The 25,654-nt window shown below is 34.7% G+C and overlaps 2 protein-coding genes across 5 annotated transcripts in view; both read left to right on the forward strand.

Annotated features, from left to right (window-relative positions):
- Positions 1–25,654, forward strand: part of LOC145666659 (uncharacterized) — a 79,151-nt gene that overhangs the window by 3,015 nt on the left and 50,482 nt on the right. For 2 of the 4 annotated variants that reach the window (XM_081734119.1, XM_081734116.1), the window contains exons 2-5: positions 10,162–10,426; positions 11,254–11,349; positions 14,576–14,677; positions 17,829–22,848. In XM_081734119.1, the coding sequence (XP_081590245.1) occupies positions 10,227–10,426; positions 11,254–11,349; positions 14,576–14,677; positions 17,829–22,848 (5,418 nt within the window). In that variant the 5' untranslated portion in view covers positions 10,162–10,226. Of the gene's footprint in view, positions 1–1,787; positions 1,916–7,826; positions 7,962–10,161; positions 10,427–11,253; positions 11,350–14,575; positions 14,678–17,828; positions 22,849–25,654 lie in introns of those variants that run through there. The other 2 variants (XM_081734117.1, XM_081734118.1) reach the window with 2 other exon arrangements.
- On the forward strand, positions 1,677–6,944 carry LOC145666108 (uncharacterized). Its single transcript, XM_081733198.1, has one exon. It carries the CDS (start codon positions 1,677–1,679, stop codon positions 6,942–6,944), a length of 5,268 nt encoding a protein of 1,755 aa, XP_081589324.1.

Below are 25,654 nucleotides of genomic sequence, written 5' to 3' on the forward strand. Positions count from 1 at the left end.
GTGTGTCAGCTACCGAAACCCTCTTTGTCAGCAGCAGGCCCATATCCAGGAGGGTCTAAAGGGGCCGGGCCCCCTAAATTTTTGCTGCCCCCCTAAAATTTTCACGGAAGGCTTGTAAATGAACTATAATATGGTTGAATCGGGCCCCCACTAACTTTGGGCTGGCTACTGGCCTGGTCGGCAGCACTCAATCATTGCTCTTTGTTCCAGACCTTCGAACATGTTACAAAATCAGATAATCGGAAATCGCAAGTGTATAGTGTTAGACTAAGATCAAGCCTGTATTTACTCTCGGCTAACATCGGCCATAGTCCAAGACAGCAAATTTTTGGATGGATATGACACCGGACTTTTACATTTGTAAATATTCAAATATGAATCTTTGGTTAGAAAGCAATAATTTAATTTTAGTTATGAATTAATATTCATTATTTCTCTTCTTCCATTGTTGACACTGTATTCATTTATCATAGTTTTAAAATCTTCCTTGTGGAATAACTTCTAGAATAACCTGAAGGTTTCAATGCTTACAAACACAACTGCCAGTGCAAGAAATTTATGAGTGTTTGATGGCAGTGACAACCACGTATTATTATTTCTGAGTATGGCAGTTTAAATATTCTAGTCTATTAGTTGTTAGATTAAAGTCAGTCAGCCAAGCGGGATTGAAAATTCACTCTTGTACAAGTGTAGCCCAAAATATATAAAAAAAAATGATTAGGTAGAGTTGAGTGCAGAAAACAGTTTAAACTCAATTTAATACAGCTATTTCTTGTATTACTCGATCAATTCATTCCGATAAATTATCGTGTAACACGAAAATGCGTAAAGTCGATTGATATTAACATGTACAACATAAAGATGAAGGTTTAAAGGGAGAAAATCATTAAAATTTCAATTTTCATTCACTGGAAAATTATACAAAAAATGTACGTTAAAAGCTGGCAGGCTTCAGTTACATGATACAGGAATTGGTTACGGTTATTCAAGATCACTTTCTTGCTCTCTTGAAATCCCTCGGACAGAAGACTGGTAATTTTTGACTTTTGTTAAAAACTGATCTAGATCCATCTGAAGGATAACACTGTAGTACTTTTGTCGTTGTTTGGATCGTTCTACTCAATGGTCTTAATTGCATAGTAAATGTGATTTTAAAGAATCCAGTCAGTTGTGCTATAGAAAGATATTTGAGGGGCTCAGCACTACTCTTCCTTAAAAAAAAAAAAAAAAAAAAATCTATCTTCGTTACTGAGTTCTAGTGAACAGGATCGGAGCAAATCGTCCACATGGCCTGGTCTACATCATCAAATCCAATTCATCTTATCAAGTCAACGATGTGTTGTCTTGAATTTGCGAGCTCGTTTTCGGGATTGAAGTGCTGGAACAAGAAAGTTCAGGTCTTTTTCCAAATCTCTTTTATATATAGGACTGTGTAACCTCTACCCATGAAGAAGCAATATTATTAAGAGTATTGTTGGATTTGTTATGGCAACATTTGTGCCGAGTTTTGTTCTTCTTTTGTTTTTCTTTTGTTCTTCGCTCGCTCGTTTTGTATCAGCTGTAGTGCAAGTGCTAATGTTAGAATAAAAATAGTATTTTTTGCCTTCTATAATATAATATTAACGTTTTATTGTAACATCTGGCGACCGTGACACGACTGAAAAACAACTTAAATAATGGAGAAGGCAAAAAGAGTGAGAACAGTGGCGAGAGCTGTATTTACAAAAATCGCAAAAAATGTGGAGCAGTGCTGTAATGCCGCGAATGTGAACATTGACGAACTTAAAGTGAACTTCGAATTATTGGAGGATAAATACAGGGTAGTTGATGAAGCACACAATGAATACATTGAACTGTTATTAAAAGAAGAATTCCAAGAAGATGATTTGATTCAGGAAACAGAAGCACAAGATAAGTATGTTCTGACATTTTATAGTCTTCGTACGAAAGTTCAAGAGTTGATCGATAAGCATGCATCAAATTCAACTCGTGATACAGACAGTGTTTCGACAGAAGGTAAGAAACGGGGTATTAAGTTACCGGTAATTGAATTGAAGAAGTTTGATGGTGACTTAAAGAATTGGTTACCGTTTTGGAGTCAGTTCAATCGAATCGATGCGGACACGAATATCGCACACAGTGACAAATTTCAATATTTAGTTCAGGCCACTCTACCCGGTTCAAGAGCACGCCAATTTGTTGAAAGTTTCCCGTTATGTGAAGAAAACTATCCGAAAGTGATTGAAGGTTTGAAGTCACGTTTCGGTCGTGAAGATACATTGGTAGAAGTGTATGTGAGGGAACTTTTAAAACTGGTGTTAAGCAATTTGAACAGTAATAAGCAATTAGAACTCAGTGCCTTGTACGACAAAATTGAGTCACAATTACGAGCATTAAGTACATTAGGAGTGACGACAGACAAATGCGCAGCAATGCTGTACCCACTAGTGGAATCGTGTTTACCTGAGGAACTTTTGCGAGCATGGCAAAGAGGAACTACGAACTATGGAGAATCTACAGTGGAAAATAGACTGGAAAATTTAATGTTGTTTGTGAGAAAAGAAGTTGAAAGTGAAGAGCGAATAGCACTTGCAGTTGCAGGCTTTGATTTGAAAGATACTTCCAGTGTGATAAAGAAAAGGAAGGATCGAAGTAGTCCCACAGAAACTGTTCCAACAGCGGCAGAGTTAGTTAATTGTAAAAGTGACCCAGAGAAATGTATTTTTTGTAGTGATTTTCATGTTACCGAAGAGTGTTCTAAGGCACGTAACTGGTCTTTCGAGGAAAAAACAAAGGTGTTAAAAGCGAAGGGTTGTTGTTTCAAATGTCTAAAACCGGGGCACGTTAGCAGTAGATGTAGAGTAAAATTAAAATGCGCCAAGTGCAAGGGACAACATTCATACATTATGTGCAAGGGACCAAAAGGTAACAAGGGAAATGACGGTACAGTGAAACAAAGTGTAACGAAACCGGTTATTGAAAATACATTAACTAATAACGTGTATGCCGAAACGTTTTTGCAAACATTAGTTGTAAAAGTAAGGGGTCAAGAGACAGAAAGGGAGGTAAGAGCAATTATAGATACAGGTTCCCAACGATCGTACATTCGAACAGCTACCGCATTGGAAATGGGATACGAAAGTGTTAAAAAAGAAAGTGTTACGCATGCACTCTTTGGAGGTATTTGTTCTGCACCTTATGAACATAGTTGTTATCAAGTTAGGTTGTATAGTCTGAAAGGAGATTATGCATGCAATTTTGAAGCGCTGAACCAAGATACAATATGTAGCAATGTGACGTCAGTAGTTGAAGGTCCTTGGATACAGGAGTTAAAAAATTTTGGTGTAGAAATTTACGACAGGAACCCTGGCGCGATAGAAATTTTAATTGGTTCTGACATTGCAGGAAAACTTTTTACTGGGAAAAGAATTGTGTTGAAGTCCGGATTGGTAGCTATGGAAACATTGCTTGGTTGGGTTTTAATGGGCAAAGTTAAAGTACGTGGTGATGTTAAATTCTCGTCTATGGCAACGATGTCCATGTTTTGTAAAGAAGCATCTATAGCGGATTTATGGCGGTTAGATGTTCTTGGTATCACAGATCCTGCGGAAAAGAAGACAAAATTGGAAGCTCAGCAAGCAGTAATGGATTACTTTAATAAGACCGTAGCTATTAATGAGGAGAAGAGGTACGAAGTAATGTTACCTTGGATAGAAGGACATCCTACACTTCCTAGTAATATTGAGATGTGCAAAAGAAGATTGAATACACTTATTGCTAAGTTGAAGAAGGAAAACCGTTACGAAGACTATCAACAAGTGTTGAATGAGTGGATATATGATAGCGTAATAGAAGAAGTTCCACCAGAAGAAAAGGATAGAGAAGGGCATTATTTACCTCATCGCCATGTAGTCAAGGAAAGCAGTACGACGAAAATACGTCCCGTCTTCGATGCATCAGCCAGGGAGAAAAATTATCCTTCATTGAATCAGTGTTTAGAGAAGGGTATTAATTTGATCGAAATGATACCCTCAATTTTGATAAAGTTTAGGTTAAATAGAATCGGAGTTGTATCCGATATCAAGAGAGCATTTTTACAAATTAGTGTTTGTAAAAGAGACCGTGACTTTTTGAGATTTTTGTGGGTTGACCAGGAGGGAAACGAAAAGATATTTCGTCACAAGCGTGTAGTTTTTGGTGTGAACTGCAGTCCATTTTTGTTGTGTGCAGTGATAGAACATCATCTTAAGTTAGAAATGGAAAAACAAAGAGAAGGAAAAAGCCAATATTCCAGAGAAGTCATCGCTCAGCTTTCGAAGTGTTTTTATGTGGACAATTGCGTTACCAGCGTAAGGAATGAAGAGGAGCTTCATCACTTCATTAATGAAAGTACTCAAGTAATGGCGAAAGCTGGATTTGAGCTGAGAGGATGGGAGCACACTTCTTTTGGAGAGATGGAGCAAGACAACGGAGTACCAGTCTTAGGTCTACAGTGGGAAACGAAATCTGACACTTTGGCAATAAGACCAGAATGCTGCGACGGGTTGATACCAGAAGTTCTTACTAAGAGGGTTATTTTGTCGTTTGCAAATAGGATATTTGACCCCATAGGGATTACTTCTCCAGTGACGTTGTATCCAAAGATCCTTTTGCAAGAAATTTGGCGATTGGAATTAAGTTGGGACGAAGAAGTACCAGGGGCAGTAAGGAAGAAATTTTTACAGTGGGTAGGTGAATTGCCTTTGTTGAAAGAACTTTCATTTCCTAGATGTATCCAAGGAGATTCAGAAAATTGTAGTCTACATGTGTTCTGTGATGCAAGTGAAAGAGCCTATGCTACGGCAGTTTTTCTTAGAACTGTTACAAGAGAAAACATTAATGTGCAGTTAGTACAAGCCAAGACAAGAGTTGCTCCTATAAAGAAATCAACCATAGCAAGATTAGAATTATTGGCAGCTACTATTGGTGGGAGACTAGCTACTTCTGTGATTGAGGCCTTGAATCTTGAAGGTATACAGATTTATTATTGGACAGATTCTACAACAGTTCTTGCATGGATTAAACGAGATGAGCAATGGAATACTTTTGTTTGGAATCGAGTGCAAGAAATCCGAAAATTAAGTGAAAAGGAAACTTGGCATTACGTACCAGGAACCATGAATCCGGCGGATTTACCATCGAGAGGATGTACTTCAGAACAACTGCTTGAGTCAAAATGGTGGGAAGGTCCTTCGTGGCTGCGACGACCCAAGGAGGAATGGCCAGAACAGAAGTATGAGTACAAAGAAGAAATCATTACGCAGGAAAAGAAAAAGACGGTTTCATCAGTTATGCTTAATGTTGGAAAGGAGGACAGTGACTGGTATTATCGGTATCCTTCCAAATACGAAAAATTAGTTCGCATAATAGGTTGGATGAAAAGATTTATTCATAATTGTCGTTCTAAGCAAAGAAGAAGCAACGAGTTGTCTGTTGAAGAATTGTTGTCAGCAGAGAAGACAGTTATTAGACTTGTTCAAACAGATTCCTTTGAGGGTGTTGGCGACAAGAATTTGAAATCTTTGTGTCCGTTCGAAGACAATGACAAACTCATCAGAATAAAAACCAAAATTACAGAACTTTCAGATGTTGAAACCTTCCGTTATCCAGTTGTGTTGCCAAGCACACATCCAGTAGTAAAAATGTTAGTGTACGATAAACACGTGGAAGCTTGTCACGTTGGTGTTCAAGGTTTGTTGAGTCTTCTTAGGGACCAGTTTTGGATACTCAAAGGAAGAAAAACTATTCGATCTATAATAAAGCAATGTGTCATATGTAAACGATATACTGCCAAGAAGTTGGAACCAATCCCTGCAGCCCTACCCGAAGATAGAATCAGAGATGCAGCAGTGTTTGAAGTAACGGGAGTGGACTTTACCGGACCAGTTAGACTACGAGATGGAGGAAAAGCTTGGATTTGTATATTTACCTGTGCAGTATATAGAGCAGTGCATTTGGAGCTTGTTTCCGGATTATCAACGAGTGACTTTCTTCAAGCCCTTAGAAGATTTATAGCGCGTCGAGGCCGTCCTTCGGTCATTTACAGTGACAATGGCACGAATTTTGTTGGCACAGAAAATTTATTGAGCAGACTGGATTGGGAATGTATAACGTCTTTTGCAGGTGTGAAACGCATCAAGTGGAAATTCAATCCACCCAGTGCTGCTTGGTGGGGTGGATGGTGGGAGCGTTTAATTCGATTAATGAAAGGACTGTTAAGGAGAATACTTGGGAAGGCTTCTCTAAATTATGAAGAATTCATTACAGTGTTGTGTGACTGTGAAGCTGTCATGAATGGTCGACCGTTAACTTATGTGTCTGATGATAGTTCGGATTTATTAGCTTTAACTCCAGCTATGTTTCTGCAGCAAGTTAGAGAAGTAGGAGTACCGGATCTCGACAACTTGGAATCCGTTAACCTACAAAAACGGTTGAGATATTGTCATAAACTCAGGGAGCAGTTACGCAGTAGATTTCGCAGTGAATATTTGGGACAGTTAGTGCAGCATTGGAAATCTAGAAGAGACCATAGTGAAATAAAAATAGGGGATGTTGTACTTGTAGAAAACGAGAACTTGAAACGTTTAGAATGGCCTTTAGCAAGAGTTGTGGAAATATTACCTGGACGTGACGGTGAAGTACGACTTGTGCGCTTGAAGACACGTACCGGATTGATGATGAGACCAGTGCAACGAGTTTTTCCCCTGGAAGTTCATTCAAATGAGACACCACAGGTGTTGAAAGAACCAGCAGTGTATCCTAGTGATGAACAAATGGACGGAGTGAGTGATAAAAACACAAAGACTGAGTGTGAAACAAAACTTCAAACTGTTACAACTCGAACTGGTAGAAAAGTGAAACCTCCTACCAGATTAGATCTTTTGTATATACTTAAAAATAAATAATGTTTGTTGTGGTTGAGTTACTAGTCCCCTCAACGTAACTCAAGGTGGGAGGATGTTGGGTTTGTTATGGCAACATTTGTACCGAGTTTTGTTCTTCTTTTGTTTTTCTTTTGTTCTTCGCTCGCTCGTTTTTGTATCAGCAGTAGTGCAAGTGCTAATGTTAGAATAAAAATAGTACTTTTTGCCTTCTATAATATAATATTAACGTTTTATTGTAACAAGTATAATTCAAAGAAATTTTATCTTTAGCATCAGGATCAGTAACCAGCTAGGAAACTGTTTAGTGTAGAAAATAGCTCTTGATAGTTGTGAAAACACCCTGATTTATTGGTTGAATCAGAAATATGTTTGGTGGAAGAAACATAACACTGATGTTGCCATCCACATCAGCGATACTATGAGAATGTTCCGGCTCGTTGTCTAGGAGCAAATGTTAAAAGGCACATTTATCGCTTCACAATAAGTCCTAAGTTCACGGCGTAGTTAATTGCAAAAGTGAGATTCAATCGTATTTGCTATTATATAAGCTTTTCTCTTTGACAGCCACGCAACCAGCACTTCTCCTTGGGCTAACTCTAGAGCGCTCACGGAGTTTTGGAATGATAAACCAAGAGAAGCTTTGTTTTATAATATTCAGATGCATTTTCTTGTAACAATAATATGAGGTGGTGCTTGGAGGCTTTAAATCTCGGGACACTCTTTTCTTTCGCCGATTGAAATGTTCTACTTCGCATACACTTTCCGAACAACTCCATCATCAAGCTTGAACAGGTGCTACAATATGTAATCATACTCCTTAATTACGGCTCAGAATTGTGCTGAAAACTTCTTAGTAACAACATCAGTCTCAGGTGGTGCAATCTCACCTGTCAGATTTAGAGTATGGAATGTATGTCGTCTCTTAAAGCGCAACCAGCAATCGGAATAAAAGATGACACTTCAGGATCCGACTCTATAGCATTCAAAATTATCAAACTTCTCGCCGTGGCATGTATAATCAGGATGAATAAAGGAATGGTACGTTTATTCTGATGTTCGGTCCACTGGGCTTACATTCTTTTTAATTTTCCCGTAATTGGTGACATGATTTGAGCTATTTCAGCTATTGTAATTCTCGTCACACTTTTACAACTTCCTTTTTATTCTTCTGCTTGGTGTTTGATGTTCCTTAACGTTAATTCCTATAATACTGATTATGTCAATAGTAATTACATTATTTTGATTCTTTTTATAATTGCTAATATATTGTCCATTATAGCTTCGGAAGCATTCGACAGTGTTAATAAAATAAAATTGACCAAAATACCAAATATATTTTAAAACTCTTGGGTAACACTTTCAGCATTGTGACATTTCTTTGATCAGAAATGATATTTGAACACGAATATAAAGTGTCTGGTGAAGGCGATGTTACATTGCAGAATACACAAGGATTATTAATATATATTTAGTGATTTGGTCAATTTTGTTTTATTTAACATAACCACTAAATTTTTCTTTGTGTCTTACACTGGAACCATGGACGTTACTATTATTTTTTTTCATTGCTTTGAAAAAAATTAACTACGTCATACGTGAATATGACTAGCTAATTCAACAGTGATAGCGGTAAGATTTGGCCACCAGGTGCTCGCCCACAAGGTCACGCCAATATCGTACAGGAGGACTGCAAAATTACCGTACAATTTCCATGCAAGTTTTTCTTTCTTTCTTTATTTCTAAATCGCGTTATAGTGAAAACGCTTGAAGTGAGATCGTGTAGAACAAGGCATACCTGTAAGTAAATAAGTTAAACTAAAAATTACTTGATGTGTTTATGTGTTTTAACGTCCACTTCCACTTAAACATCGATTACTCACCTCGCTGTCTCAATTTGTATACACCAGTATAGAGGGATGGCAAAAATTTTATACACGGCCCTTAAGATCATAGAAAATACATGGTGTAAGTGGGTTCTGGAAACGTCCATTACAGAAGCGGGTCTAGAAGGTAACAACTGTTTGGGGGGAGACTAGAATGCAGACTATGATACGTATATCATAATTTTACTATAAACTTTCAAAACTATATATATAATAGTTTAAATTATTTTTGTCTCTCAAAACACCGGCGGAGCCTAGGACCCCAGGCTCGGCTAGATCCGTCACTGGGTTATTGGTTAGAAGTTAGTAACGAACATATTTAGTAATCGTTTTTCATGTGACAGATTTTTTTTTTTAATTTTAAAGAAAAAACAAAATCTTATCTAAGCCAACACTTATATTTTAATAACTTGTTTCAGAAATATGTCATTGCCTTCATTAGACACATTATAAGAATTCAATCCAAGGCTAGAACTTAAAAAATGAGAGAAATTTATTTTCAATAAGAATCTTTCGTTTCATTTTTAATTGTAAACTTTTAATTAGGTACAGACAATATTGGACTTAGTGGAAGGGAAGAGGAGAAAAGAAAGTGAGATATGACAAAGTGAGGAAGGGATACTGCATAGAATTAAGTATAAAAAATGTCATATGACTTAGGTAGGAGAGACAGGAAAAAGGTTAGATGAAAGGATTAAACAACTTAGGGACAACATTAGATTAAAGAGAGAAAGCAACGGGGCAGAAACAGATCATGAAATAGAGTGAAGTGTAGTAGAACTAGAAAAAGAAAGCAAATGCACCAGAAAAAAAGTGGAAAGAAACACAATGGATAAGGAGGAACAAAGGGACAGATGAATGAATTAAACCAGTGGATAAATGGTTCATGATGTGTATAACGCAGTATAGATCAGATACGAAAACAAGATAGCGCAAGTACATGCCTAATTGAAAGTTGACTTTAAAAAAGTGAAAATTTGAATCCACTTAATAAGTTGAGGTCTGTGCCTACTTGACAAAAACTGTAAAAAAGAATGGAAAATTCTCATTGGTTGCTAAAAGTTACCACCTCTCGTTTTCTGTAGCCTTAAATGGAATTCTTTATGAGCTATAGCCTTGAACGGAATTCTCATAATGTCTGATGAAGACTGATCTATTACCGAAACTATATGATGGGATATTAAAATTATTTCTATCATATAAATGTTTTTATAATATATGTAATCTTCTGCCAGATTTTATTTTTATTTAAGTTATACACTGTTCCAAAGCAGTACTTTAAAATCATATCTTACTACATTTGAATGAAGTAAGTTCGAGATGTAGCATGTCTTTTTTTTCTTTCTTTCTTGTAGGTGGTCATAATTTGTGCTACATGGCAAATTATTATGTGAGACCACAGAGAACCAAATGAAAAAACATGGATAAACGTCTACCGTCTCAGTCAGTTGATACACTGCCAGCATCCTCATCTTCAACCAGAATGCTGAATGGTACAGACCAAAGTAAATCACAGAATCCTAAAGTAAAATTGAAAGGAGACCGCAATTCGTCTTATCGTTCAGAAGGATTCCAAGCTAAAAATGTGAAGGATGGTGACAGTTTAAGTCGTAATGAAAGGTGTGTATGAGATACGATATACAGTAATTAAAGGCCAGGTATGGTAAACGGTTTTAGTAGGGAACTTCGAGATTATAATCGCATCACATATTAATGCCACGCTGTAGAATGTTATGGCTTAGAAAAAATATCTAAAACTTTATTTCTGGATAGGTTTGGAGTTACGAATTGCCTAAAATGTGTCTTAGAATTGAAATATTTACTATTATATTAAACTTTCATTTACAATTTAGGGATGAAGGTGAAGAAATTCATATCTGCACGAGATATCATGCACGTGTGTCTGAAAATTCTTATATATGTCATTACCAGTGTAGAGTTAAATATTTGTCTGATCCATCCTTAATTTATTGATCAAGTACTAACTGAAAGAGATCAACTATCTTGAAATAAAACGTCAGAAATATATTTTAAAAGTGCATATTTTATTCACATTACTTACTGCCTAAAGAAGCATTACTTTGATTTCTAAATTAAGTACTTTTATTTTCTAATATATAACATCTACTTGTGAAATTATATATTTATACAGAAAAAGAACAGACATATAGAAATATTTTCTCTATATAAATATTTATATAAGGAGAGATAAATTGTATTACATATATTGCGTTCATTGTACCATATACACGTACAAATTACACTAAATTACACAGAAAAACAACATTTTTATTGCTGTGGATTTTATTAAAATTCTGTCCTGATATTTGAAAAGCATTTCTGAAAGTTACATAAGAAAATAAAATTTAAATAATATAAATTAATAAATGAAATTTAGAAAGTATAATATTTTTGGTAGTTTTATATTGCTGTCTTCCTATTTTCAGTTGTGAAAAAGTGAGTAATCTAAATAATAAAAGATCAAAGTCTGATGAAAGAGCATCGCCTGAAAGATGGAAAAGTTTTTCACAACAAAGGAAAAGGTAATTTAACGTTTTACTGTAACAATACTTGATGTACTTATATTATTATGTGTGTGATCATTCGGAACTTCGATGACTGGAATAAATTTAAGTTTGTAGATATTTATTTTGCAATAGAAGTTATTGAATTTGAACTTTATGTGATAGTGGTGATATAAGGAATTCGAAACGTTTCGAGATTTTATGAATATTTAACATTTTGTAAGTAAAGCACCATACAAGAAAAATACACAGGGTCTAATATACTGAGTTTGATTTTTTTAAAGTGCATTACTTTAATTCTGTACTGCTAAATTAATCTTCGTTCATATTGGACAGGAAGCTAAAGAAAATAAATAAAATAGATTCATAATAGAAATAAACTCTGGAAGCAAGAAGTTCGATAGAATTACTCGAGAATATATTGATCGAATTCATGTGTATGAGGTTTGTACACATATGGTGAAGTAGATATTCTTAAGATGATGAAAAATTTGAGAAAGAGCTTTATAGTGAAGGAAGAGATCAAATGTGTGATTAACTACATGTATGAGGTTTACGTGTTAACTTATTATTTAAATTCTTTAATTATTGAAGAAGTTTTAACTACTATAATTACGTACATATATTAATAATTATACATATACTAGAATAAATGACTCACGAGCTTTATATATAGAATCTTAATGCTAAAAATGAATCAAACTTCACTTTTAATTGATCCTAAGAACTTCTTGTTTGTTCCAGTGGTATAGTGAAAAGTCACATAAGCTACTTAAAACTTTATAGTAAATTTCTTCAGAAAATTCATTCTTTGAATACGCAGAAATTCTTAATCTTAGTTTCACAGTTTAGTCTTATGCAAATATTTCCTGATCCATCAAAAATTACCTCAGAACTCACCGCGACTCATAGATTGAGATTTGCTTCAATGTTAACTATTTAAATATTGATATGCTTTCCTTTCTAAGAAATACAAGTATTACAAAACTACACTCAACGCAATGTAATATGTGTCTGTCAAGGAACCCATAAACCAGCTTTAAGATTATACACATTTGCTTTCCACTCATATAATATAATTTCATCAATAATACGTATATAGCTAAATAAAGCAGTTATTTGAACATTCTTTCAGGAGTGTTGACCGGTATGTGTTTGCGGAAAGCATTAAATTCAATACAATCTATATTTAAGGAAAACCGGTGTATACTTGTATCCATTTACAAAATACAAAATAGATTATAATGGCTAAATTCGTTGTAAATGACTTTATGCCAATTTCATCAGTAAATCTCTTATGCCAATTTCACCAGTAAATCTCTTCTAGTAATGGCTACAATTAAACTGGCAACAATGTGTTTTCAACTCAAGTTCAGAAGCTTTTGTGACGCTATCCGAACTACAGACTCACAAAAGCTTAACTCTGAAATGCTGCGATGTTAATGCTAATCATGGTGACGGTGCTCCCTCTTTCCATTCTCTAACTCTGTGCAACTACTGAAAAAAAAAATGTGACCTAAAGAAGGAAGACATTGAGGTACCATTGGCAATCACAGTTTAGGAGAATCAGTGGTGCCAGTGGTTAAGATTTTAACGTGGGAATGGTTGATTTTATGTAACGAATATTTAATGAGAAATGAGTAGTTAGATAGGAACTCACTTCATTTTATCGAAAAGTGTGGTGACTCGCCACATCAATCGTGTCAAGGCAAGACCAAAATTAATAATTGCATACATAGATAAAGTAAAACTGACAACAAATCTGCACAAAGTGCAAATATGCAAAAGAATAAAGACTAATGATATGCATTTGCAAAGAGTTTAAAATCACTGTATTTTTATCGACAGATTCAGTTAAATAAAACTAATATGAATCTTGTTGGACCAATTGTGATTTTGTATTACGTTTCCTACGCCTACGTATAGTTACGAGTATATGGCCGTTAAAGGAGACAGGGTGAGCAGGTTTCTTTAAAAATTGATTTTACACAGATGATGTTCGAGGTTCAGCTCCCTTTTAAAGCTTTCTACCTTTAAGTATCGTTTTTTTTAAAGCAATTTGGTTTACCAAACCTCTTTTATATATTTATCTTATCTGTCCTTGCGTCCGTCCGGGAGACAAAGAAAATCTCAAGAACAACTTGATGAATCACTATCATTTTTGGTCAGGGCGTAAAGGGTAAAAGTTAGGAACTGAATTTATTGATGGAGTTAATATTCAAACCGGAAGTGGTAGAACTCAACCACTTCCGGTTTTAACGTTGATCACTCTAGAGTAAAAACGGACATAGATATCGAGGAGCGAGCAATTTTCTACAATTGAGTAACCGTCCCAAGATTACGTTTTATCTACTTTTTTAACGTTCTAAATTCTGCCACTTCCGGTTTTAACATTTGTCGCAATAAAGCAAAAACAGTAATAGATAGCGAGAAGTGGTTTCCTGCACTCAATTTAAAGTCGGAAGAATATGCTACTACAAATTTATGAATGTATATATCTTGGAATACAACAATCGTTTAATAATAAGTTTTCCCATGCATTACCGTTTTTCTATTACGTATTTACCTACCATAATAGTCTCTTTAGAAGAATATAGCGATCAATATTTCAAATTATATATATCGAATGAAATAAATAAACTTAGACTTGCCTGTTTTAATAATATAAATAATAGGCTAAAGCACGTATCCGTCCTTGCAATAAGTTCAAAACATAATAACAAAATTTCTTAACTGAGTCGATCAAGAAGGTTTAAAAAAGTGAAAATAAAATGAGAGCACGAAATCATTTCTTCAGGATAATAACTGAAGTGTGAGTTGCAAGACAGCATTGATAGAAAACATAAACAGAGATAATGATTTACATAGTTTTAGAATCTAGATTATGAATTCTGCAATTTAAAATATAGAAACTCATTGTGGTGGAACATCACATCATCAAGAAATACCGTAGTGGAAAATGTAAAAAATAATCAATAAAGGCTGTCTTACCCTATTTCCATTACAACAGTTCAACATCTCACACATAATTGAATATGTATATATATTAACGTTGATCCTTTAACTCTATACCTGAAATCTCTTGTAATTTGTTAAATTAATATTAATAATTGTCATTATCATCTCCCGGTTTTAAGTTCATGTAAGTGCTTCAATGTTTCTCTGTTACCCTTTGAATATCAATGTTTAAAAATTCAAATAAGTGTTATTAAAGTAACTAAATTATTTTTATTTGTTATATTAGGCACCTAGAGGCTACTAGAGAGCAGTACAAATACCAGTTTAATGAACCAGCTGTACACAGATTGAACGCTATGATAAATAATAGTACAGAGTACATACCTAGGTAAGATAATTATTTCCATGTGTTTAATATTGGCAATCTTTCATCTTGTAGTAGTCTTGCCCTACCTTTATCTCATATTAAATAGTTCCTTTCACAAGTTTTATGTTTTCTGATATTAAAATTTTTAAATTGGTAGTTTTAATTATTATACAGTATAAGAAACTTAGAGGAGAGTAGGAACTCTAGGTGGGATGCTTGTGACTACAACTGAAATTAACTTTTCTCCTCAACCATAGGTTGATAGGCAATATGAATATTTAAAACTTTCTCCGGTCTTGACGGAACAGTTTGCGAGATTGATACATCCTCTTCTTCCTAATCACATTAAAGTATTCCTTTCTTGGTCTTTCTCTTTCCAGTGTTTTTTCTTTTTTTTCTGTTTTACCCTCCAATAATACGTTGATCCAGTCTGAGTTTAGAATAAGGTAATCAATCGTGTTGTTTTTCTTCTCTTTATTACTTACATGATTTGTTGTTCTTCGTTATCGTCCCTTAGCACGTCTTTGTTTTTCTTTTTCATCGTCTACGGTTTAACAAGCACTCTTCGCGAACAACACATTTTGAACGCTTCCAGTTTTCGTATTTCTGTTTTCCTCATTGTCCATGTTTCTAAGCCATAAAGCCATACTCCATATCAAGGTCTCGATGAAACCTTTTTCTAACTTCTAACGACACATTTCTTATGTTAGTATTTCTCTTTGCCTGATGAACGCCTGTTTTGCTTGTGCTATCCTCGAAGCCATCTCATTTTTGCTTCGCCCGTCTGACATTATATTTCCCAAGTATTTGAAGAATTTGACTTCTTCAATTCTTCTTCTTTCTAAATAGATGCTTGCTCATTGCTGTTCGTTCCTTCTATATTTCAGTAATTTTGTTTTCTTTTTATTTATTTCCATTTTGCATTTTTCTTTCAAACGTCCAATCAAATTCCGGAGTGCTTTCTGCAGATCCTCTTTGTTCTCTGCTACTAGTCCTATGTTGCCCTTAAACGTATAATATACTGAAAATCTGGCCTTTTATTTCATTGTCTTTCTCGTTACTAGCTAAGAATTTTTTCATAGTTTCCTCTACGTAGATGTTGAATAGCAGTAGAAATAATCCACATCTTTGCCTTAGTCTTTTGTTTATTTTTTCTGTTCTCTTAGCCTGAGTCGTCTGAGCCGTTTGAAACGATTTTTGGAAGATAGTACCCACTTCAAGGTGCTTTCTTAAATTATATCAATTTGATTAAAAGCGTATTCTGTAGAAGTATGGCGTTTCAATATTTATGCCAAAAAGTAGAGGATCTTCTTTATTTTTATCATTATCCTTTCACTGAAAAAAATATTCCAAGGGGGAAGGGGATTCAAATTTTTTCCATACACCTATTCTCCTTATGCAAAGAACGAGCATCTCAGCTAGATTCAAAATATAAAAATAAATAAAATTCTCATTGTTAGTTGCTAGATATTGATGATATGGGTAAAAGGGCATTAAAGTAACACAGTCAAATGGTAACCTCAGGGATTTGTTTTAACACTACATATTTTCCTGTGTAGAAACCCGGCTCGAACCTATTTCCAATATTCTTTTGGCATAATTGAGGGGATCAGCAGATACTCTATTCTTGACATAAATTTTGAATCCCTTCTTTCCATAGGATACGCTGAATAGACCTAAATAGTTTACGATCCCTTCTCTTCAGTTACTTAGAAATGTGTTTATCCAACGATATGGAGCTGTATAGGGGATCAACATACATGCAAATAATCAAACACATTTAGCCCTAAATATATAAGATAAACAGTGAGAAATGCAAAAAGGCGAATACTCACTAATACTCACTAAAAGGCTAATAGTAATATATAGTAGAGTTTTCTTGGTACATGCAACAAGTAGCGCTTTCGGAAATATCCTCTTCCTTCTTCGGTTTATTTAAAATTTAAAAAGAATTTAAAACATCAAGGAGAATTTGGAAGGACAAAAGAAGGTTAAGAAATGTAGAAACAAATCTTCTGTGGAAAAATGTGCAATGACAGTGAGTGCCATCCCTATGTGGTTAATTTTTTGACAGAAGATTTGTTTTTACATTTCTTAACCTTCTTTTACCATTCCCAATTCTCCTTCATGTTTTAAATTCTTTTTGAATTTTAAACAAGCCGAAGATGGAAGAGGATACTTCTGAAAGTGCTACTTGCTGCATGTAAAAGAAAGATCTACTATATATCTTTCGTGGTGAGTATTAGTCTTTTTTGCTTTTCTAACTAAATATCATCACCGCTCGCAATACTGTGATATAAGATAAAAAGATTGAGGTGATTTAGTTCTTTTTTTTTAATTCACAAAAGTGAGTGAATGGATAAATGAGGATAAAGTTTGTTAGCAATTTATGTTAAAATCATGTAGTATCATTTTTTTATTATTATATATTTCAAGCTTTCTTAAAATCTACATAAGAAATAATTAGGTGTCATTTTCAGATGTATAGTGTTCTTTAATAAAATATAAATTATTATCTGCTATTTTGATACTCACTAAAAGTGTCATAACACTGTACCATTTCAAGATCTTCATCTTTATATATACTCTATATATTTAATGTCTTGTTCTTTTCTTTGATGTACCAATATCTCTAATTTTATTTTTTTTTTTTCATGTTTTATTATTAAGGCTAAGGAGTAAAATATCAAGTGAGAATGAGCAGACTCTTTTGAAGAGAGTTAGTTGTTTAGATATTTTTTTAACTGTAAACACAATAACAATAAGTTAACTCCAATAGAGAACTAACTCTTAGAAGGTACACTTAATTTCGTTTTACGTTCTTACGCACACCAAATCTAAGAAAAGAAACTTGCTGTTCGTGTGAGCACCGAATCTCGCAGGGAGTTTGAATTCGTTGCAATTGCAGCTGGTGGGTGTAAAGACCTTCAAATAAGATTATGTGGCTCATGTGAAACCCGTCCCCATCATATTATCTCCTTATCTCCAAGAAAGCTAGATTATCTTGTCGCAAGTCCGGAATGCTAAATTTTGAGTTGGGTATTATTCTCTCATTTGAAGATTCACTCAGGAGAAATTTGTTGTTAGGAAAATGTGTAATTACAGAACAAGTTATAGTGAGAAAAGTTACATACTTTATTTTATTGATTGTTATTTTTCTACTCTATAACAGGCGAAAGACTAAGTCCCGACGTTCCCTTACTTCGGGTTTATCATCTTCTGTCACATCTGTTCGAAGTGCCCCGACCGAAAGACCAACCTCGCCATTATTAACTTCCAAAAGAGGACATGGGAAACGTCGTCGTGTAGGGATGTTGCAAGAATTGACAAGACGAGTCATGGTCGTAATGATTAAAGTCGTTACGTTCTTTGATTCTAAAGTCTTTGTGAGAAGTGAACTTCGTATGAAAAGAATGATAGATGTTGTTCTGGATAAATTAACGAAGCAAATGGACAATAAAGACGTTTTAAAATACAGATATGGTCGAGAAAATCTGTTTGTATTTGTGACAACTAAATTGGTGATTTGGATTGAAACTATATTGTGTAGGGTGGAAAGTTCAGGATTTGATAAGGAAAGTGGGCAACTTGCTAACTCGGTGTCGTTAATGAAGTTTTACAAGTATCCAGAAGATATTACCATTTGGGCAGATTCCAATACAAAAGCTATGAATCAGCAATGGGCATATGAAGTGGGAGACATATTTATTACGAACTTAGTGCAAATCATAACTCACTCTCGCCAACAGAAATTATCAACACGTATGGAAAACATTGCTGCGTATATGGCTAACAAATTGTCTGCTGTATTCACTGATCTAATGAGCACAGGAGGAAATTTGAGACTTGAAGCCATAGAAGAAATAATAACCAACGTTGCAGTGAAAATGGCTTATTGGATGGAAGGAGTGGCTATAGAAACTGAAAGGAGAGTAGTAACTCTAGACGGAGTGCTTATCACTACAGCTGCAATGGATTTAAGTTACAAATTTACAGAAAACAAGTCTTCTAGTCAAAATCAGCATGCTTTTGAAGACGAGCTCGATTACAATTACGAAACAGAAGATATGAAAATACAAATAATTAAGAAACTTGAAAATGCTCCTTTATTACAATTACATGAGAGTTTCGTACAAGATGAAACAGAGCTAACAAATTCTGTATTTGAAGAAAAGAATGTATGTCTGAGTGTGGAGGAACTCTCACAGTTTTTTCTAAAATCAGTAACAAGAACAAGAAGTAGATCACGTGAAAAAGACAAGAAAAAGGAGCATGATAGAACTAAAGAGAAGCAAACAGACGATGACAATACACGCAACAACAAAAAGTTTAGAAAAAAGAAGAAAAATAAATCCAAGAAAGAAGCGAAAAAATTAGAGGAACTAAGCAGTGCTGAAAATCTTTCAACAGAAGTTGGAGACAATGAAGAACAAGAGAAAACAGAATATAGTCAGATGCAAGAAGAATTTCTTAAAGGTGAAGCAAAAAAATTGAAGGCGAAAGTTGAAATACTAGAAAAAATTCTCATTGCACCAACCCAAAAGACATCTGGCACTTCGCAAGAAAGCTTATCAGAAAAGAAGAAACAGCCGGAAGCTTTTATGAAAGAGTTAAATAATAAAAGAGAGAAACGTGTAAAATCAAAAGATAGCTTAAGTGGTAAGTTGGAAAAAGAAGATTCAAATATGGAAAGAAGCAAAGAATCTTTAGAGTTAAGAAGAAACTCGAAAGAAGTTCTTCAGAACGACTTATATTCGAAATTAGGCAAGTTATATAAATTGGATAGATCGAAGGAGAGTTTGAAACTAATTACGAATCAGAAGCATATTGAAACAAAACCTTCCAGCAGAAGCAATGAGACCAATCAGGAAAAGTTACAGGATGTTTCTCGGAGTGCATCTCCCTCTGAAAAGAAGGTATCAAAGGTAGAACAGAAAAAGACAAAGCAGAGCGAAAAGTCAAAGTCACTCGAACTAGTTTTGCCGCAATTGAAAAAAGAAGAAAACAAAAGTCCCCAGAAGAGATCAAATTTGAGCGAAAATAAATTAGATACATGTAAGGCATCAGAGATTATTAATGGTGTGCCGGGGCCAAAACATACAAACAATAAACAAAAATACAAACCTCAAGAGACAGTAGAGAGTATGTCTGGAAAATTGAAAGAAGATACATCAAGGAATATTAAAGAAAACACAGAAAATCCCGAAACACCACTAACAGCAACAGAATATAACAAGGAATCACAGAGTAAAGCAAAAGTTAAATCCGCAATAAATAAACAAAGAGCTAAATCTTTAACAACCATTGAAAGACCTAGATCCCCACAAGTAAAAGAAAGAGCGAAGTCATCTGCAAATAAAGACACACACAACATTCCACTAAGTAAAGGAAAAAGTACAGCATCAAGTAAAGGAACAGTTAGTATATCACAAAAGGACATAACCAGACCGCAAAGTGCAGATAGAGCTCGAAAACTTTCAAACAGGGAATTGAACAAAAGGCCTTCGTGCAAGGAAAAAGCAATACCGAGTACAGAGAAGGCCAGTAAACATAAGGAAAATACTACATTACCTTACAGAGAGCTAATTACATCATCAAGCGCAGAAAAAGCACACAAATCAAGTAACAATATTGCTGCAAGTCTTCCAAGTAGAGAAAAATCTAAAACAACAAGTAGAGAAATAAAATTTACTCCGGGCGCAGAGAAAACCAAAAGATCTTCAAAAGATAAAACTACAACATTAAGTAGAGAAACAATTGTGACACCAAGTAAAGAGAGAGCTAGACCATCAAGTGGCATTATTAGTGCAAAACTTTCAAGCAAAGACAAGTCTAATAGAATTTCTAGCACGGAAAAAGCTAGACTGTCAACTGGCAATATTACCATGAGGGAAAGCAAAGAAAGACCTAAAACGTCAAGTAAGGAAATAACTAAAACCCCAAACACAGAAATACCTGCAGGATCATCTATTAATGATAGTGCTGGAAGATATGTAACAAAACACAGACCTAAAACATCAAATAGAAAAATAACTCAAACACCGAGCGCAGAAAAGGTTAGAAGACCTTCCAATAGAGAGAAAACACCAAGCACGGAAATAATTAGAGCAGGAAGTGTGGATAAAACTAGAAAATCATCTATTAGCAACATTGCTGGAAAACTTTCAAGTAGAGACAGATCTAAAGCTACAAATAAGGAAATAATTAGAATAACAAGTGTAGAAAGAAATAAAAAATCATCAACTGGAAATATTGGTGGAAAACATTCAAGCACTGACAAACTAAAATCTTCAAGCAAGGAAATAATTAGATCAATAAGCGTAGAGAAAGCGAAAAATACATCAAGTAGTGATATCATTGGAAGGCTTTCAAGTAGAGACAAGTTTAGAACTCCAAGCAAAGAAATAATTAGAACAGTTAGTGCAGAAAGCGCTATAAAATCATCCAGTTCTGGAAAATTGTTAAGCAGGGACAAGTCTAAAGCAACAATCAAGGAAATAATTGAAACAGCAAGTTTAGAAAAAGCTAAGAAGTCATCAGCTGATGATATTGCTGAAAGACTTTCAAGTAGAAATAAGTCTAAAGCGCCAAGCAAGGAATTAATTAGAACATCGAGTGCAGACAGTGCTAGAAAATCATTATTTGGTGACATTGCTGGAAGACGTTCAAGCAGGGACATCCTTAAAACACCCCTTAAAGAAACGGCAGATGGTGCAGAAAGAGTTGGAAAACAATTAAGTGTTGACGCCAGTAGTAAGCCTTCAAGTAAGGAGAGATTCAAAACGCCAAGCAAAGAAATAATGAAAAAAACATCAAACGCGGAAAAGGCCAGCAAATTATTGAGTGTTTCAAGCAGAGAGAACGCCAGCATACCAAGCAGAGAAATACTGACAAATTCAAGTGAAGACACAACTAATAGATCTTCAATTAAGTGTAAAACTAAAATACCAAACGCAAAGATGAATAAAATACCATCAAATAGTGAAATCGTTAAGAAATCTTCAAGCATAGGAAGACCTCAAACATCTGGTAAGGAAGTAACTATCACTCCAAGCAGTGACAGGAATAAAAGGCCTTCAAGTAGCGAAAAGATTCAAAGACCAGGCAGTAGAGAGAAAAATAAAACTCAGTCACCTACGGGATTTCCTAAAAAAATAACTGTAGAAATGTCTTTAACAGGAAAAGAAAGTAGAAAGAAAATATCATCTAGAAGAGCAAAAGAAAGTAAAAGTAGAAGTAAAATGACTACAAATGAAGAGAAAAGTATAAAGGAAGCAAATTCAATAGCTAGTACTTCGGTGGAAAGTCCTAGCAACTTAGAATCAGTAGTCAACACAAATAAACCAAGTAAAAACATTATTACTTCAACAGAAGTTGAAACCAGCACTCCTTCAGAACTGCATTGTTCAAATGAATTAGATATTATGAAACATCAAAGAATCGATAATGTTTCAAACAATACCATAAGAGAGGAAAAAATGAGTACATTGAACGAAGAAACTGAGAATTCCGAACAATTCCCAACACTAAAAACAAATGAAGTGAATAATGAGGTATCATCGGAGAGTGCAGCAGAAGAATCAAGTAAAAGAGGAGAATTGAGTTTGATTGCACAGACTCATAAGAAACGACGTCACTGGGAATATGTTCGTTCCTGGATAGATAAATCTGGAAAAAACTATGAAGATAATGATGCAGAAAATAAAGGGAAAGATAATATATCGATTACTGAAAGTGCAGTTGCTGTTGATACAGAACAGAAAGCAAACATTTGTAATCCGGATGACGAACTTTTAAAAGCCTTTTCGTCAATGACTGAGTGGGCTAATTGGATGCAGAGTACGGTGGAAGCAGCGCATTTATGGGCTGCGTGGCTTGGAGGTTCTGTAGGTGCTGCGAATGTGCAAGCGACGAAGAAACGATTAAAGCCTGATAATGACTGGGAGACCTGGAGAAAACAAACACTTCTTGCTGCCAAGTTGTGGTCTCTATGGAAGCAGAAGACATGTGACTTAGTTGCTAAAGAAACACTCAGCCTTACGTCAACTACTGAACCAAAACAGTCTCGTAAGAGAAGTAAAACTACTACTACTGTTACAACAACTACTACAACCACTACTTCAGAAGAAGTTGTAGACGAGATAATAGAGGAATCAAACAAGTCTTCCAGCATTGATCAAGGAGGAATCCCTGTAAGTTTAGAAAACAAGAAACATAGATAATGTTTCCAAGTTCATTTAAAGCACATAAAATTTGTTTGGAGTAGAGAAGAACTTAAACTAATATTTGTGAATATTTTTGTAATTTTAAGTTAATTCCATACCAGTGGCGTCTCTTGAGGGAAGTCATATCGGTAAAAATTAAAAGTTTATCGCTACAAGCTAAGAGGAAAGAAAACTTGCCTAATGTACCAATTCTTGTACATAAGAAGTAGAACATTATTCCTTCTATTATACAGGGTGGACATAAAGTCTGTCCCTGATAACAAACATTAATAACGGAAACAAAAAAAGAAAAAAAAACTATGAATGATAGAAGCATGCGGTTTGCGGCAAATAATATGAAAACTCAAAAAGTTTCTTACCTGATTTAGAGAATTTCCACATGTGCTCCATTAGTTGCCCACGTAATGTTACACGCAAAACTTGCGCCTCGGGGACGATCTTATTGTGTTAACGCATGAATAATCTGCACCTTATATACATATAACTTCAAGCGTTTGTGTAAAATTTTGAACGCAGTTGACCTCGGGATGTCCAGTTCACGTGATGCTCAATGCAAGGATTTCCGTGGGCTTCGGGTTAAAGCAACACGAACAGCTTGCACACGTTCCTCACTAACACTCGGTCTACAGTTTTTATCACGATCTAAAACACTTTCTGTTGCAATAAACTTGCTATACCATTTCTTTATGCTCTTAACATCTGGTGGCTGTTGTTCATACCATCTCCTGAATGTATTTTGAACTGTGACTGGAGGTTTTGTTTCATGATACCACAACATACACTCTGCTTTCTTCTGTGCTGACGCCATTTTTAAACAAATGAGTATTGCGCTAAGGTTAGCTGCAATATATGATAACACAGGCTATGACAAAATCTTGAAGTATCATACAAACGATGTTTTCAGACCGTATGGTTCTATCACTCTTTGTTTCTTTGTTATTAATGTTTGTTACCAGTGACCACCCTGTATTATTCCCTCTGCGTGATTTCCCTAAAGAGCCGCCACTGCTTTTTTACTGTGTGATGTGTCAAGTATGCGATAACGTTTATTTTCACTCAGCTTGCGTACTCACTGAATACAGAAGTATTATTTCATGCTAATCACGAGACCAATGTGTTTATTTATTTAGAGTTCGGAAGTAGCATCGTGTTTTTTTTTTTTAAATAGGAAAAAAACAAGAATAAGAAAAGATGAAAACCAAGAACTATATAGAGTGACCATTTTCACATCTTTGTGAACAAAAGTTGGTTTTCATTTTAATGGCAAAGAGTATAATGTCAAAAAGTATCAATGAAGATTTAGGCAAATGTGAAATGCCTGCTCTTATCTTATTCATAGTACGAACTTAATAAAAAAAACACACATATATATATATATATATATATATGGTCTATGCCGTTTGTCTATGCTATCTTGGTGTCAGGAATCACCTCCCAAATGTTGTCGGTGTTGTTTTGAAACACCCTATATATATATATATATATATATATATATATATATATATATATATATATATATATAGGGTGTTTCAAAATAACACCGACAACATTTGGGAGGTGATTCCTGACAGCAAGATAGCATAGACAAACAGCATAGACCAACTTGGGTGCACAAATGCTTCCTTTCGAAGTTACAGGATGCCGAAAACATGAAAAAAAAATGAACTTTAAAGGTACATATCTTCAAAACTATGGGACCTACCGTAGTCGAGGCAAGACTTCACTTAAGAACTTATTATTATTATTATTATTATTATTATTATTATTATTATTATTATTATTATTATTATTATTATTATTATTATTATTTAAAGTTATTCAACAGAAATATTGCAAAGAAAAACTACTAATTATCATCGAGAAAAAAATCATGTAGGAAGTAGTTCATATTTGATACAATGTTTTGAATAATGAAGCTATTTTACCAGCAATTTACTTACTTGTTTCAATTTGAGCTACAATTGAACTAAGTTTTGAGAAACAATGATATTCTTCTTTCCTGATTACGAAAATACTAACTCAATAGTAGAATGGGTGAAGTACAAGTTTCTTCTGTAAAAGTCAAGGAGCAATATGTGGAGCTATAAGATGAGAAATTACTTACGCAAATTTCTTGAATTCAAGACACTTAGTATAGAGGAATAGGGGATATAGGTGTAAAAAAAAATCTTTTTATGGGTTCCGATCTTGGAGTGGCCGAGAGCTTTTTTCTCCCGGAAGCTTCCTTGGGCCCCGCTATTGCTACTGCGGAGTCATACAATTCAATACAATGACACATACCAAACAAGGTTCCCCTGCCACCAGCAATTACATTTCCAAAATTAAACTACCTACATAGTGTTCTATGGTTCAATCTCATCGCATTCCACCTAATAACTCAATTTTAACAGAAGTAGCGCTTATCATTATGTTCACCAGAACCAATAATTTGTCCTAAACCTCTTGTCCCACACTTTGTATGATTTCTCCTGGTATCTCATCTACACCTAAAACTTTTCGATGTTTAAGATTTTATAATGCTTTGTCGTACTCTGACTGAGTATGAAGTCCCTTCGTGCTTCTTCTACTTCTAATACTTCTAATTGTTTATCGCTTCCATAGAGCCTTTTTAAATATTTCTTCCAAGTTTTCAGCCATCGCTTCCAGCTTCAGTCATGGGTTTTCCTTCTTTATCTTTCAGCACATTGATCTTTACTCTACGTGGTTTGAAGTTCTTTTTAACCTTCTTATAAGCCACATCTACCCTTTCTGTATTCATATCCGTTTCTATTTC

This window comes from Thermobia domestica, chromosome 12, assembly GCF_964235325.1.
Source record: "Thermobia domestica chromosome 12, izTheDome1.hap1.1, whole genome shotgun sequence".
Taxonomy (NCBI): Eukaryota; Metazoa; Arthropoda; class Insecta; order Zygentoma; family Lepismatidae; genus Thermobia; species Thermobia domestica.